This window comes from Fringilla coelebs (assembly GCF_963513975.1).
Source record: "Fringilla coelebs genome assembly, chromosome: Z".
Classification (NCBI taxonomy): Eukaryota; Metazoa; Chordata; class Aves; order Passeriformes; family Fringillidae; genus Fringilla; species Fringilla coelebs.
In genome coordinates this window covers 38,174,537-38,190,347 of record NC_140031.1, presented here as the reverse complement: position 1 = coordinate 38,190,347, position 15,811 = coordinate 38,174,537, and the positions used below count along the sequence as shown (strand labels likewise).

The following is a 15,811-nucleotide window of genomic DNA, read 5'->3' as shown; positions in this document are numbered from 1 at the left end:
GAAACACAACAGAACCGTACATATGCAGATGTTTCTGTGACCTCAAAAGTGGATCACAGATGATTTATGACACTACAAAGCAATCACTAGAGACCTGGGGTCCAATTAAGGATTCTCACTGATGAAAATCAATACACTTTCTCATGATCTACAATGAAGAAAGATTGAAATTTGGTCACCAAAACCTTATTTCACTTGACGTTATCCAGCACAAGAATTTCTTCCTAGAACAGGACTAGCTCATTCCACAGATAAGCCATCTGATAACAGTAGCAGTGGCAAATAGATTACTTGGGGTTGAGAGCAAGGAAAGGGCACTGAGAGAACTGTGCTCCTGATGGCTCAGAAAACACAGTATGCATTATGCATCATAGAAGGCTTTCTGATATCTCTGTTTTTCCTACCTTTACAAAACAAGACTTAGTAAAGTACAGGAAATTACCCTATTTCTAAATGAATGACCTTGTACGCTACCACTTAAGCTGAATTAAAGAGAAGGCTCTGTCCTCTTAAGCAACACTACATTTCAATAATTTGAATTTTTGAGGGAAAGAAATACCATACAATTTACTTTTGTCAAATATAAAGCAGTTCTAATAATTTTCTTTTACTGAATTTAGTCTTGTTCAATATATTTCAGTTTAAAAATATACAGCAGATAATAATAATCTAGTACTCATGGGGAGAAAGCTTTTAGAGATGTGACTAAAAGCTTTGCATTCCTGGAGAAATATTGACCCAAACTGCAGGACAATACTTGCTGATGAAAATTATTTCTATGATTCTACACAGCTGCAACTGGATTTTCACCACACTGCCAATGTAGACCAGAGTTTTCCCCTTACAGTTTTTAGGGCAAGTTTGATAAACAAAACCCATCTCCACCAGTTTTTCTTAAGGACAAAGACCCAATTCCTTCAATAAAATCTTTCCAGACATAGATGGGCTACACAGAAACTCTTCTTCAATCCTAAATCTGCCAAGTTTTAAGCAGTCAGTTGTAGTTGTGGGAAGAGAATACACAGGACTTTTTTTCTGGCTGTTTGTACAGGGTGATTTTCATCCATAATGACAATAAATTCTACCTATTTCAGAAGAAATGAAACTTGTATTCTGTGCCTTTTTAGATGTGCAGTCAGAGACCATTAACTTATTTATTACATAGCTGTGCCTACATAGTGGAGATTTTCAGATGAAGACCTGCAACATTACTGGGATTACACTGAATCTGAAAGACCTTAAGTAGAGAAAAATTATGATGCTTTTCACCTGTGATCAGAACGTTTTCCCTACAACATTCATGTATTCTGAAACAAATTACACTTGTTCTCTATTGCTGAGTTGTGAAATCAAAATATGTAAAAATCAAAGATGTTTTATTAATTGCTAAGCGATCCACCACAATAAAAGTGAACATGATAATGATGACAATGGTAGTTCAATACGTGCTAATTACTCGTTCAAAAACAAGAAAGAAGAGAGGAGAAATGTGCAATTTCTCTTCTGGTTAATTCTTGACCACTTCTTCAAAATATTTTACTAGACCTTGCATGTTTCAAGGCTGGTTACAAACCAGGCCTGGTTCAACAGAAGGGAGAGTTTGCACCCAGCACTTACACGCTACTGTCTCAGGCTGGATGAACTACGTCTGCCTAATTCGGAATCCCCTTGAACATCAAAGGTCTAACTCACACTTCAGGGTTAGCAGGGTCACATTCCACCTAAAGGAAGCCTAATACTGCCTGAACTGTTCACAACAAGCTTCTTGTTTGACAGTTTTTTGACCCATTTCTGTTCTCAAATGATGTGCAAGCAAACTTATATTTTGCCGCATTCTTTAATAATTCACTAAACACTTCATGTGGGTTCATTCAAATGGCTTTCTCTGAACTATCTGCTCTGAGCCATGCACATTTGTAGTGTGTCATTCAGGCTGCAATTTTCCACCTGGTTGCAACTTCTGATTTCTGGAGCATTCCCAAATCCACAGAAAGATTTTAGGATGGCCACCCAAATGATCCTGAAAAGGTCTCATACAACTACATCTAGGTACGCGCTTGTACAATGCTTTAATAAATAATTTTGTGAAGGGAAATTCCATTAAGAGTGTTGGTAAAAGGCAACTGGAGAGGCCATAGCAGTATCAGTAATTATGGTCAGGTAGAAGACCTCTCCTCTGCTGTTTTTTTCTAAATGTGAGCAGGGATTGAAAAACAAGAGGGAAAAAGAATGGGCCTGAGTGGGAAAAATGCCAGGGGAAAAGATGTAGGCATAGGGAAAACAAGTATAAAGATGTTATCACAAAGAGGCAACCATTCCTTAGTGGAACAAAAAATGGTGAAAATATTTAAAGGACACTAGTTCTAGCCACATGCATATATGACCCTTTGATCTCCCTGTGAGGAAATACACTGTCTTGCAGTAAGCATCTTATTCTCCACATCAGAACACACTGCTAAACTTTTCAGTGGGCAAGAAATCACTAGAGTTGAGGATGAATAATATGCTGGAATTCACAACCCAAAAAGAGCGATCAGTCAATGATCCCACTTTTCTGTCAAAAAGCCCCCATGTCTAATGCAGTTATATATGTTAGGTTAAATTTAGGTTAAAACCAACTAGGAAATACAGATATCCCTTGAACAGGGTATTACAAAAAGTTTTAAAGCAGGACTAGCTTTGCAATCCCAAAAGAGGTACCACAGGTGTATTGCAAAACCTCAACTCTACAGCATGTCTACAGCATGTTCCCACTGGTATGAAACAAATATAACAAAAGCAAGTCTTCTGTGAACTTAATTCAGACTTTTACTGGAAGAAAACCAACTTGAACCTTAAGAAAGAGGCAAGCAGGTAATAGGGAATTTTCTCTTTTACGGTTAAATTTAGAGAAGCAAATGCCAAAAGTAGAAAGCAAAGACAGGGTACAAACTTGTAAGGCTGTTTTCCCCACAACTTCTTAATTTAAAAGGTATCTTTTCCACTGTTTCTAATTTTTTATGCAGCTTGTAGCCCATAAGCACAAGTGGGGTATCCAGAACAGGGTAAAGACTGTAAACAGCAGAAAGAAACAGATACTAAACAGATTTGTGGGATGAATGTAGGAAGCTGATGTTAGAACAAAATGAAGCAAATTTAAATACTATTAACTTGATTTTGCAAGAATATTTGCAATGTTGTTATACTAAAACCTAACCCTAGTTTGCTTCAGCTCAGTATAATGTCTGAATACACACATTAGATACAAGTAATGAGACAATGCTACACAAAGAGATGTGGTTTAATGAACTGAAGTGGCATGGGTATTATTCCAATCATTACCCTAGTAATTCATTTTATGAATTGCACAGGAATTGTTAATCTTAGAAAGATACCTGGGTGGGAAAATGAAACACAGCTATGAACAATAATACCTAAAGGTGGTAAATTTACATCAGATATAAGAGATGTTTCCAAACAAAGAAATCTTTTGAAAGAAGGTGATAGAAACAGAAACCCCTAAACTTATCCCCTAGGACATTTGAAACTAGATCAAAATGAACTACTGGAAAATTTAACACAATGACTAATCTCACACTGACTGCATAATCTTGCAATAGGAATGGAGAATGTTCCAAAACTTCTATTCCATCTCTAATGTGTAATATCAGTAAGTCTCTGGATGTGTTTGGACTATTCAGCCATGGATATTGGGTGTGGCTCCAGAAAACAGCATGATACTAGCATATAACTTAGTTCCCAGAGTTTGGGAAATCTCCAGAGCACCACTGTTGCTAACTATTTTCCTCAAAGTAACAACTTTAGTCTCATCTTCACAGTCACCCTAGAGCTGATCCATCCCTCTTGCAGAACTTTGAAAAGACCAGTCGCCTCAGGCAAGCAGGAAGAGCTCACCTTCAATGCACACACAGAATGATTGCTATTTGTAGGAAGAACAAAATACTCATTTGCAACACAACTGCAAACAGCTGGCGGCTCAGTGTATTTTGCTACATCAAAAAAATGAACATATTTAATAATTCACCTGAAAACTACAGCTACTATGTGATGTTTTTACTGAGATCTCCCATCTCAATACTTTAATGCCTGTTATTGGCACAATAACAAGTTTATGACTGACTGTATTTCTCTGTCATCTAAAGCCCTTAACTTCTGTTAGCTGCAGAAAGGAGATATGTTTTCAAAGCTATCCTTGACTGTGAATAATTATTGCTTGAATGTCAAATTAGAAAATCTGATTTTCAAAGGTTAGGTGCTCAGCATATTCTGAAAATCAGGCTGTCTGGAAATGTTTCAGACTGTGCCTCTAATAAGGAAGTAATTGTATCATTCATCACTTTTGCAATTAAATTTTTAAGACAAAGACATTTTTCTTTCATCCCAGTATTCAGACACCACAGCTAAGGGTGTGGTAGAGGTATGGAGTAGAATTCAACTAACTGCTTTGACATCTTTTAATTTTAGGTGACATGTAGGAAGAAAGATACATGTATGTGCATGAATATAGTTGCTCTTCCTGTAATAAAATCTGCCAATTATCCATGCTATTTCCCTCCATATAGAAATACACCTTAATTAATTCTTCTCCTCTGATATTTCAAGCAAGTGAACAAATGGACTTAAGGCAGTGTAGGCTGGTGACCATATCAAAAGTTACACTAACTATAACTTCCTTTTAAAAGACCTAGTTAAATCAAAGCAAATCCTTGCCTAAGCACACTTAGTTTATTTATTGGGTAACACTGATTTATTTGAATTGGTAATCTGAGTCAGGACTCTGAAATATTTGCATGCCTACTTCATGTTTAGCACACTATTTAGTCTAAATACATTTTGTTTCAGTAGAATGAAAGCATGAAACTCTTCTAAGAAGGTGTAATAAACAAGTCTGACACTCTTTTATAGCAGGTCAACTCAATAAAGACATCAGCATTTCTTGATGATATGAAGCCAGCTGTGCTTAAAGAGACCTACTGGAAAACACCCAAAGTCAGTTTGCTAATTCACAATTTATGTTGAATTAGATTTTTATTGCTTTAATCAAATTGTTTTGAAAGGCAATTTTATTTTAATCTCAGCTATTTTTGTGTGTAAACAATGCCATGGGCAATATCATCACAGGATACATCAAGGATAGCTACTAAATGGAACTGATATATGATATATATGGAATGACATCTTTCACTACAGCCATCTTCAAATTCTAATACAGAAATTGAATTTGGGAGTTGAAGAAGTAAGAGATCAAATTATGTGTTACCTTTCCAGAACATGTTATCCTTGTGACAGTATAATCTGAATTAATAAAAAATGAAACAACTCTTCTTATTTTTGTCTATCTTATTTTTGTCCATGTTGAGTGGAACTCTGCCTACCCACAAAATTACTAATTTCTTCATGCTTCACCTGTAGAAACACTCAGGATTTCTGATTTCTTACAAGCTGGTATTATACAAATTTCGAAGAAGCATACCCAGAAAATGAAACACAAACCTATTAGCTGCTTCTGAATAGTTGCAAACGCTTGAAAAATCTGAAAGTAAAAAGGTTAACAAACCAAAACAATCCAGCAAACCAAAAATCTAACTGCTTCTGTGTCTATGTATGTTGATATGTCCACCAAAGGACTCCCAGAAACAGTAATGGTTGAAATGGGTTTGACATGGAAGAAAAATAGACCCTTGGTCAGGCATGAGAAATAGGATACCAATTTTGTGGATGATTATGATTAGATTTATTGCTAATACAGTACCTAAGTATAGTCAGTGAAGTTTATAGTTTAACCACGTCTTAAGGGTTATAATATAAGCAGGTTCACAGTCTTTCACCTTTCAGAATGTATAATTACAAAGCAACAAAGCACCCATGTAGTTATTTAAGAATTTTATCTCCACATATAGCTAGGTTTCAGCACTTTCACTCTGCCTTCCAAAAATGAGTGTTCCCTATCAGGCTGGATGTACAATGCAGGCATCCCTGCCAGGGAGGGGATCCACCCAAAAGCTGACTGCAGCCTTAGAAAACCATTTTGCCAGACTCCAGCAGCACTTTATACCCTTTTGCAGGCTGACATGTAACCAAGTCAACCTTCATCACCACAGCTTCTCCCTCTCCGGAATGCATTCATTAAGGGAGCATCCAGACAGCTCCTCCTGAAATTCCTACTCAGTGTTCTCATCTTACTCCCACCGAGTGCTCTTATCTAAGGCTGAATTACATTGCCTACTGCAGATAATCACAAAGGAAGGGGTTGTGTGTGGGGCAGGGAGATGAAGGGGAAGTCCTGACTATCCTGTCACACATATTGACAGTGTGTATGGTTCATATTTACCTTCATGGAATATGGTTGTTTAAAACCTGTCTCTAACTGGCTTAACAGGTGACCAGGAATCAGTTGGCTTCACCATTTCTTTTGCCTTTCTTAGGACCAAAAAAGGGTCGATATCCTACTTAGATTTGTTTTAACAGCATGTGTGGTCTAGTTTGTAGTTTAGATTGGAAGAGAGTTCAAAAAAATAAGCAATACTGTATTGTGCAATACTTCCATGTTTACTTTACTGGATGCACTGGGTAAATCTCTCAGTGATACTTACTATTTCATATATAAATAAGAACCCTCAACTTTACAAGGATTCTACTCAATTTTTAAGTAAATGTTATAAATGTAAAATGCATATTGAAAAAAAAAGGAGACAGTGGATTAAAAATCTGTTTCAGGCAAACTTGTGTATCTATCTCATGAATGGATGGATCTCAAGGCAGGGACTTGGGGGAGCAAAGTCCCTCCCACAGTAAGAGAAGAACCTGAACATACATGTCTTTGGGACCCAATGAAATGCATCCCAAACTCTGGAGAGAATTGACTGATCTAGTGGCAAGACACTCTCCTTGACATGTGAAAACTGATATCAGTCAGGTAAAATCCCAGGTAACTGGAAAAGAGGGAACATTGCACCCATCTTTTAAAAGGGTAAAAAGAAAGTCTGGAAACTACCAAACTGTCAGCCTCTCCTCTGTGCCTGGGAAGACCACAGGACAGTTAGCTCCTCCTAGACACTGTGTTTTAGCAGGTGATTCAAGACAGGCAGCATGGCTTCACCAAGGGCAACTCCTCTCTGACCAACCCAGGGGCCTTCTGTGGTGAAGTGACAACATCAGTGGACAAAGGAAGGGCCACAGATGTCATCTATATGTCATCTATATGTCATTCTGTAAGACCTTTGCCATTGTCCGCCTCATTCTTCTCTCTAAACTGGAGAGAGAAGGATTTGATGGGTCATCTGTTTGGTGGATAAGGACCTGGCTGGATGGTTGCATCAAGAGGGTGGTGGTAAATGGCTCAATGTCTGAATGGAGACCAGTGACAAGTGGCTTACTGAGAGGACCATATTGGTACCAGGACTGCTTAATATCAGTGACATAGACAAAGGGATCCAGTGCACCCTCAGCAAGTTTGCAGGCGACACCAGGGGTGAATAGTGCTGTTGACACACCTGAAGGACAAGATGCCATCCAGAGGGACCTGGACAAGATCAAGAAGTGGGCCCGTGTTCAGCAAGACCAAGGGTACCTGGGGCGGAGCAACCCTTCATATCAACACAGGCTTGAGGATGAACAGATGGGGAGCAGCCCTGGTGGGAAGGACTAATGGGCACTGCTGGGTGGCAGGCTAGACTTGAACCAGTCGGTTAGAGCCTAACAACACCCAGGTAGTGGGTTCAATTCCTTGCTGTGCTAACAACACCCAGGTAGTGGGCTCAATTCCTTGCTGTGCTACCAACACCCAGGTGGTGGGTTCAATTCCTTGTTGTGCTGACAACACCCAGGTAGTGGGCTCAATTCCTTGTTGTGCTGACAACACCTAGGTGGTGGGTTCAATTCCTTGCTGTGCTAACAACACCCAGGTAGTGGGCTCAATTCCTTGTTGTGCTAACAACACCCAGGTAGTGGGCTCAATCCCTCTATGGGCCATCCGCTTAAGAGCTGGACCCTGTGATCCTTGTGAGCCCATTCCAACTCAGAATAATCTGTGATTGTGTGACTGCAAATGAAGTGACTACCTGAAGTGTTGTGTTTAGCTCTGGGGTCCTTAGCACAGGAGAGACATGGGCCTGATGGAGCAGGACCGGAGGGAGGACAGAAAAATGGAGCATGTTTCCTGTGAAGACAGACTAAAACAGTTGGGGCTGTTCAGGCTGGGGAAGACTTCAAGGAGACCTTATTGTGGCCTTCCAGTGCCTAAAAGGGGGTCATAAGAAACATGGGGACAAAACTGTTTGTAGGGCCTGTACCAAAAGGACAAGGGCAATGCTTTTGAACTAAAAGAAGGTATATTCAGACTGGATATAAGGAAGAAGGTTGTTATGATGAGGGTGATAAAACAATTGAAGAGGTTGCTCAGAGAAGTGGTGGATGCCCCATCCCTGAAAATAGTCAAGGTCAGGATGACCCTTGGATGAGGGTTTGAGCAACCCGATACACTTGCAGATGTCTCTGCTCATTGCAGGGTGTTTGGAACTAGCTCACGTCCTATCATAAAATGCTTTGAGTGGAAAAGGATTTAAAGATCATCTCTAGTTCAACCCCCCTGTCATGGGCAGGTCTGGGTATAGCTCAATATATGATGGGGGCTGTGATGCAGGTGTGGAAATCAGGTGGAAGTATTGTGGTTTGTGCTGTCACGGCATGGGGGGGCAGAGGGGAATGTGGGATGAGGTATAGTCTCCACAGTCTTGTTCTTCAACCTGATACCTAGAAATGTTTTGTAGAAACCAAGTACATCTACAAAATGTGCCCACATTGCCCACATAATGTGCCCACAATGGCTTGACCACAGTCCCATCCACAGCAATTCACACCGTAGTGGTTATAAAATATACCCCAATTTTGCTTCTAATCAGGGGATGAGAATTCAGTGTGAAATTGCAGGGACAGACTGATGTGTCTCCCCAGCTGTCCCCAGAAGGGACACCTTTTGGTAAGCCCTACGTCCTCAGATATGCTGAGTGCTGACCCTGATGTAAAGATTGTGATTGCAATTAGACTGCCACTGCTGTATACAGCTACTCTGCAGTTAATACATTGCCACCAGCAATCCAAAAGAACCTTTTATGTTGCACTCAATGAACTGTGCTATTTGTGAATCTGACTGGCTCTTTTGATTGCAACTGGACCTATAGTTCATGGACTATCTGTGCATCTGGTGTGGGACCTGTAGTTATGACTTTGCAACACAAGGGACACCTTTATATCATCACCAAAGGTGACCTTTAAAGCTCCCTTCCAACCCAAACCACTCTGTAATTCTGTGTGTGCAGTTAACCATTACAGCCCATTTGCAGCACCCATTATACTGTAATGTTCATGAGACTTAACACTGGCAAAGACAACCTCAAAAATGTACAGCCAGCAGAACAATGTCTAACTGATCCTAAGCATGAAGTGTAGTAGTCTCAGCAGCTATGAGCTGCAAATCAACTGTTGGTCAAGACAATTGCTTACTATCCTCCTGTTCATTATTTTTCTTTCTGACTAAAATCAAGAAGAGAAGGCATGGTCACACTGAGAAGTCATGCCCATTCTAGTAAAGAAGAAGTTACTATTTTGGAGAGAATTCCACCTAGTTTAGGTGTCTAACTTAAGACATAAAAGTCCCAAACATTCCTGCAGAGACAATAAAAAGATAAACTACTCCAGATGTGGAGAACAAACTTAATTTAAACGCCTTCACTCTCTCTTCTCTATTGCAACAGACACCACTTGAATGCATTATATTCATTCCCCTGCCCCCAGTCTGTGCCGGGAATCTGGTAAGTCACAAAGTTATTCTTTTGTAACTTTAGAATGCAGACATTATTTATGGGTCTCTGAAGGTACACCAAATCCAAGAACTCTGCTGTATGCACATGTCCATATTCAGTCATCTGCACAGGCTACTGTGAGGGACACCTTACTGGGCCATTTCCACAGGATGAGTGTTGGTGTAAGAAGCAGGACTTTCGCTCCATACCATAATACCAAGGTTCTGAGAACTATTGACAGAGTTTCTGCCTTTCACGGACAGGTGAAGTTTACTATTACAAGAGAATTAAGTCCCTTCTCCATGAAGAAAAGTTGCTCTCTGTGTATCCCTATCAGGTACATAATTTAGGATATTACCAGACGCACATACTGAAATTTTATCAGCAAATTAATTCCCAGTACACCTGCCAGAAATTTCTAATAGCAGTTGTAAATCTCTAAAAATTAAAAAAAAATCAATATAAGCCAATAAAAATGTGCTTAAAAATAATTTCAGAGGAATTAACCACATATAATGATTTTCATTTTATCTTCATTGAATGTGAACATCTAAATTTTAAGGTCACCTGGCATGGTGTCTACTTGATTTTCTTGTTTTCTAAATACTCTTGATGTCAAATCAGTCAAAGAAAGAACTAAAGAAAACACGATTTGGAAAAGAGTTCCATTAGGAAAAAGTGTGAAATAAAAAAAGGGGAAAAGACATCGGGATTAGATAAAAAGGTGCCCAGGAGTCTTTCCAATAAAGCCAGACCACAGACACATTGGGTTTTCTGATTGCCAAAATCATCCTCCCTAGTACGGGATGACAGTTACACTATAGTAATTTGGTGTGCTGGTGTGAAGGAATAAATCAATTGTTGAGACTGGAAAGGATGGCATAGAAAAACCTAGCAAATGTGGGAATTCAAGAAGTTACCAGGTCCGATTCTACTGACAAGTTGTGGAATGTATTTTTGGATTTGGTGCTTTGTGAAACAGAGCAAGAACTGCCTTCCACATTACTTTTATAGCTACTCTGAAAACTGAAAAGATGAATTTGACAATATCACTCTGGCTGTTAAAAAACCTGGATCAAAGTGGGGCCAAAGAATCATTTCCCTAGGTTTAGCTCCACACAAGAAAATATTTCTTTCCTCCAGGAGAGCACTGTGAATACCAAAGTCCTCCCCCAAAATTGTAGTTACAAATACAGGCAGAATTCAAATCCTTATTAAATAAAGACAGGACAGAAAAATGCTTTAAACCATGTTAAGAAGTTAATTTATTGACAATATATAATCCTGAATATAGATAATGTTCTAGACAGCTAAAAGGAGCTAAAAGGTGTGGTAATTGAAGAACTCACCTATTTTCTGTTAAAAGGTTTTGTCAGTTGTATGATCCCAAAGGTAATTCCAAACTTCAAGGTCAACATTTCTACTACTACTACTACTATTATTATTATTATTATTATTATTATTATTATTATTATTATTATTATTATTATTATTATTATTATTATTATTATTATTATTATTATTATTATTAGCAATGTATAAAATATTCATTTCTTTAAATAAAAACTGTATGTGAAAATTTCTGCCTATGAAAAATGTGATGCTCCCTGCCATGCCCTGCCGTTCAACAAACAGTCCAGCCAGGAAAGTCTGTCAGCACGAGAGGGACTAGGTACCGATCCTGTTCCTGCCCCAGCAGCCTCCTCGCAGCCACACCAGGATACAAGGCCAGCAGTGGAGGCTCCTCTACTCCCCCTCCTGGGAGGCCCGAAGTTCAGCTGCTGCCTTTCCTCACAGAGTGAACAGCCTGCTTTTTGCTCCAGAAATGAAGGACAGCCCAGCTGGATGGAGTTTGCAAATGAAGGCAGGAGCTGGGAGGGGGCAGAGTCCATCATCCAGTTCCCTGCAGAAGGCACCCCCACTGGGACTCCTCTCTCCCGTGCTGAGGAAGCTCAGCAGGCCCCAGGCCACGACCCTGCTCCATTACAACCCGCTCTCTCAGACTCTTTTACGTCTGTAACATTCTGGCATCCAGACCCTCTTCCCTCCAATGGCACCGTGGGGCATTTTCTCTAGGAACCAGTCAGTGCTGCAGTACGTGGAACAGCACCTGCAATGTCATCTCCCACTGAGACACTCAAAACTAGCTGGTTTCCACCAATAACAGTGGTGTGATCAGATAATAGGGCAACAAAGCAATGCATGAACAATTCCAGCGCAGATAGCAATTTACATTTACTACAACCTGCCTGAATGGCATCTGGCATTTTTAACACCACTATTCAATAAGAATTAAAAGAAACGCCTCTAAACTGGGTGGATGGAGGCAGGGTTTCTAAACACAGCTTTTGCAGATTTAAAAACACAGGTTTTATACAAGAATAGGAAAAACTTTACTGACGGAGAAACACAAGCAGCTTGTAAAACTGATGACAATGGAGCAAGCCCTTAGAATGCTTCTCAACCCATCAATCATACTGACTCCCAGCCACACCACACCACTATTCCACAGTCTACGCACTTCGAGACAGGCATGATTTCACACCACATGGTGTGAAATCCAAGATCCCCGAGTTTCTGGAAAATAGATTTTGTCCCAGTTTTTGTGACAGATGGAGTTGATAGTCTCAGGATGAAAAAAGCGCCAGTTTTGACAGGCAGCAGATACCGATGCCCCTTGTGGTTGGAGACGATGTTGCTCTGGAATTAAGGTAGCACGGAAACGAAAGGCAGTGGGTAAATGCACGACTACTTTGTTACGCTCCTCTCCTAGTGCCTTAATATTTTTGTTTCTATTTCCTTATAAATTGAAAGTGTAACAAGAAGGCAGGACTTCCGGAAGGCATTTCGCTTTCAATTAAAAATAAAAACAGATTCTTTGAAAGCTTTTACTAGCTGCAGATCAAGTATCAAAGACCTATACTGGGATCTACTGTATTTCTGCCAACAGGCACCCTCGTAAGTCAGTGTCTTAAAACCTGCACAAAAATCTCAGGCGAGAAGCTGAGCTGAATGACTTTAAAATCGGAGGGTATGCGGCAAGTGGAAAGTTGTAATACTGAAAGTACAGCAAGGAGTACTTACATGGTCGCACTACACCACTAGTGGTTAGCTTTGCTCTCCCGGAGAGTACTAGCACACTGAAACCAGGACCTCTGTTTCTATTTCAGTAAGAACAAAGTCGGTCCCATTTTAGCCTAATCCTCTCTGCCGTTCTGGTAGCGGCTCTCCTCTCACTGGGAAGTTTGGGTACACGCATTACCCGAGCTAGAGAACTTGGTTTTCCCCTCCTTGTTGTAGGGATCAGGACCAGTGAGAGCACCATGCCTGCAACACGCAGAGCCATGCCGCCCGGCCCCGGCGCGGGGCTGCCGAGCACGGCGCGGACGCCGCCGCCGCCCGGCCGGTCCTGCAGCGCCGGCCCGCGCTGCCGCCACTCAGCGCCTCTCGCCCGGCCGCCGCGCCGCCTTAACGGGAGGAGGGGCTCCTCGGGGGGCTGTCACTCTCCTTAAGCCTTTCCTTTCAAGCTTTGAATGTGAGCTGCCCTCCAGCCCCCCTCTCTCTTCCCTCCCTCCAGCACATCGTAAAGAGAAGGAGGGAAAAAAAAAAAAAAAAAAAGGTTTCAACAACAGGCTGGGCCAATGGCAAGTGGCGAGGCAGGGAAAGGGGGCCGAGCGAAGGGAGAAAAAGTGGAGAAAGGGAGAAAGAGAGCGAGAAAGCGCAGGCTGGGGGGGTTGTGCAAAAGAAGAAGCGTTGCTAATTTTTTTTGTTTGTTTGCTTTTCCATGCATGCATAATGAAGCTTAATCAGAGCACGTTGCTGCTGCTTGGAGGCCACTTTTGTATTTAAAGCCTTGCAAAGAAAAAAAGATCCACAGACGGATCCACAGAGCAGCTTGCAGGGCTTGTTGACAACAGAAGCAGCATCAGTCGCCCGGAGAGAAAGAGACCGCGAAGGCTGACTCTTCTCCTTTCCCAGTGCTCTCGTCTTGGTAGCGAGGAAAGACATCTCTTCTCCGCGCCACCCGAAAGCGTGATCCGAACCGAGAGGGAGTGAGCGGAGCCGGGACTGTGAATGGGATCGGAGCGGCTGGCATGTGCAGAGATGCTGCGAGCGGAGAGTTAAAAGCTCCCGAGGAGGCAGCAGCAGCAGCTGGGCACTTATTTTGTGGGGGAAAAAAATAAAAAAGTGAGAGACGGAACCGCAAGAAGAGCAGTACAGCACCATGAGCTCTCCCGGGGCAGCCTGCGATTCCCCGAGCGCACTACGGATCCGCTGTCGTCCGAGCCCCTGTTTGCACTGACTCCCCGCACCTCTCCGGGCGCCTTCGCCGCCGCCTCGCCGAGCCCGGAGCAGCGGGTGGGGGACCCGGGAAGGCCCCCAGGCGCCTGCTTCGTACCGCCGCCCCGCCGACTTCAGCTCCCGGGGGCTAGAGAGCCCCGGGCCCGGCGCGCATGGATTGATGCGAGGAGACCTCATGCACACGGCCGGCGGGAGTTTTGGAAACTTTTCCACGGGCGGCAGCTCCTTCTCCTCCTCCCCCTCGTCTACCAGAGCCTCTTCCCAGCTCGCCCGCGGCTGCAGCCAATACCCCCGTCCGCGATGGTGGCCCGCTCGCCCGCTCGGCACGGAGGCGGCGGCCGGCGCTGGCCGCGGGCGGCCGCCTGGCTGTGGCTGGCGGCGGCGCTGGGCGCCGTGTGGCCGCCTCGGGGCTCGCTGGTGCAGGGTCGGCGGCTGATCTGCTGGCAGGCGGTGCTGCAGTGTCAGGGGGAGCCCGAGTGCAGCTACGCGTACAACCAGTACGCCGAGGCGTGCGCCCCGGTGCTCCTACAGCAGCAGCCGCCGCCGGCGGGCGGAGGGGACAGCCCGGCGGGCGCAGCAGGCGCGGCCGCCTCGTCCAGGCGGCGGTGCCCCAGCCACTGCATCGCGGCGCTCATCCAGCTCAACCACACCCGGCGTGGCCCGGCGCTGGAGGACTGCGACTGCGCGCAGGACGAGAACTGCCGCGCCACCAAGCGCGCCATCGAGCCCTGCCTGCCCCGCACCAGCAGCCCCGCGGGCGGCGGCCCCGGCGGCGGCGGCCCCGGCGGTCCCGGCGTCATGGGCTGCACGGAGGCGCGGCGGCGCTGCGACTGGGACAGCCGCTGCAGCCTGGCGCTGAACCGCTACATGACCTACTGCGGGAAGCTGTTCAACGGGCTGCGCTGCACGCCCGAGTGCCGAGCCGTCATCGAGGACATGCTGGCCGTGCCCAAGGCCGTGCTGCTCAACGACTGCGTCTGCGACGGGCTGGAGCGGCCCATCTGCGAGTCGGTCAAGGAGAACATGGCCCGCCTCTGCTTCGGCGCCGACATGGGCGGCAACGGCGCGGGCAGCAGCGGCGGCTCGGACGGCGGCCTGGAGGAGTACTACGACGAGGACTACGAGGAGGAGCCGAGCCAGAAGGGGAGGGACGACGCGGAGGACAATGCGGGCGCCGAGCCCGGCTTCCCCGTGCAGGCAGACAACGCTGGCCGGCCCGCCGGGGCGGCTGGGGCGCTGCTCGCCTCCATCTTGGTGCCGCTGCTGCCGCGGCTCTAGCATCCCTCCCTTCCCGCACCCCTCCTGCCTGCTTCCCATCGCTGCCTCCCTCCGCATCCCCATCCCCTTCGCCGGGCCGGGCCGGGCCAGGCCCCCCGCGCCGAGCCGCCGCGGGCCTCTAGTCGAGCCCTCCCGCGGCGGCCGGGGATCCGGCCGGCGGGGCCCCACGGCGCGGAGCGCCTTTAAACGCTCTGGCCGCGGATTCCCCGACCCATCGCCCCGGCGCTCCGTCCCCTCGCGTCTCCCCCTCTGCCTCCGCTGCTGCGCGCAGCCCCCAGCCGACCTTTCCCCGGCCCGGCACTGCGAGCCGGCCGCTGGAGCGGTGGCCGGAGCGCAGGGGCCGCTCGTGTTTCGGGTGTTGGTCTCGAGTGTGCACTATGCAATTGCTGCCACCCTGCCTTCGTGTTACTAGCGAGCGGAGCGGCTGACAG

At 44.8% G+C, this 15,811-nt stretch overlaps 1 protein-coding gene across 1 annotated transcript; it reads left to right on the top strand.

Annotated features, from left to right (window-relative positions):
• The first annotated feature begins 14,401 nt into the window (after nucleotides 1–14,401).
• On the top strand, nucleotides 14,402–15,521 carry GAS1 (growth arrest specific 1). Its single transcript, XM_084225194.1, has one exon. The coding sequence runs from the start codon at nucleotides 14,403–14,405 to the stop codon at nucleotides 15,378–15,380; it is 978 nt and encodes a 325-aa protein (XP_084081320.1). The 5' UTR covers nucleotide 14,402; the 3' UTR covers nucleotides 15,381–15,521.
• The last annotated feature ends 290 nt before the right edge of the window (nucleotides 15,522–15,811 follow it).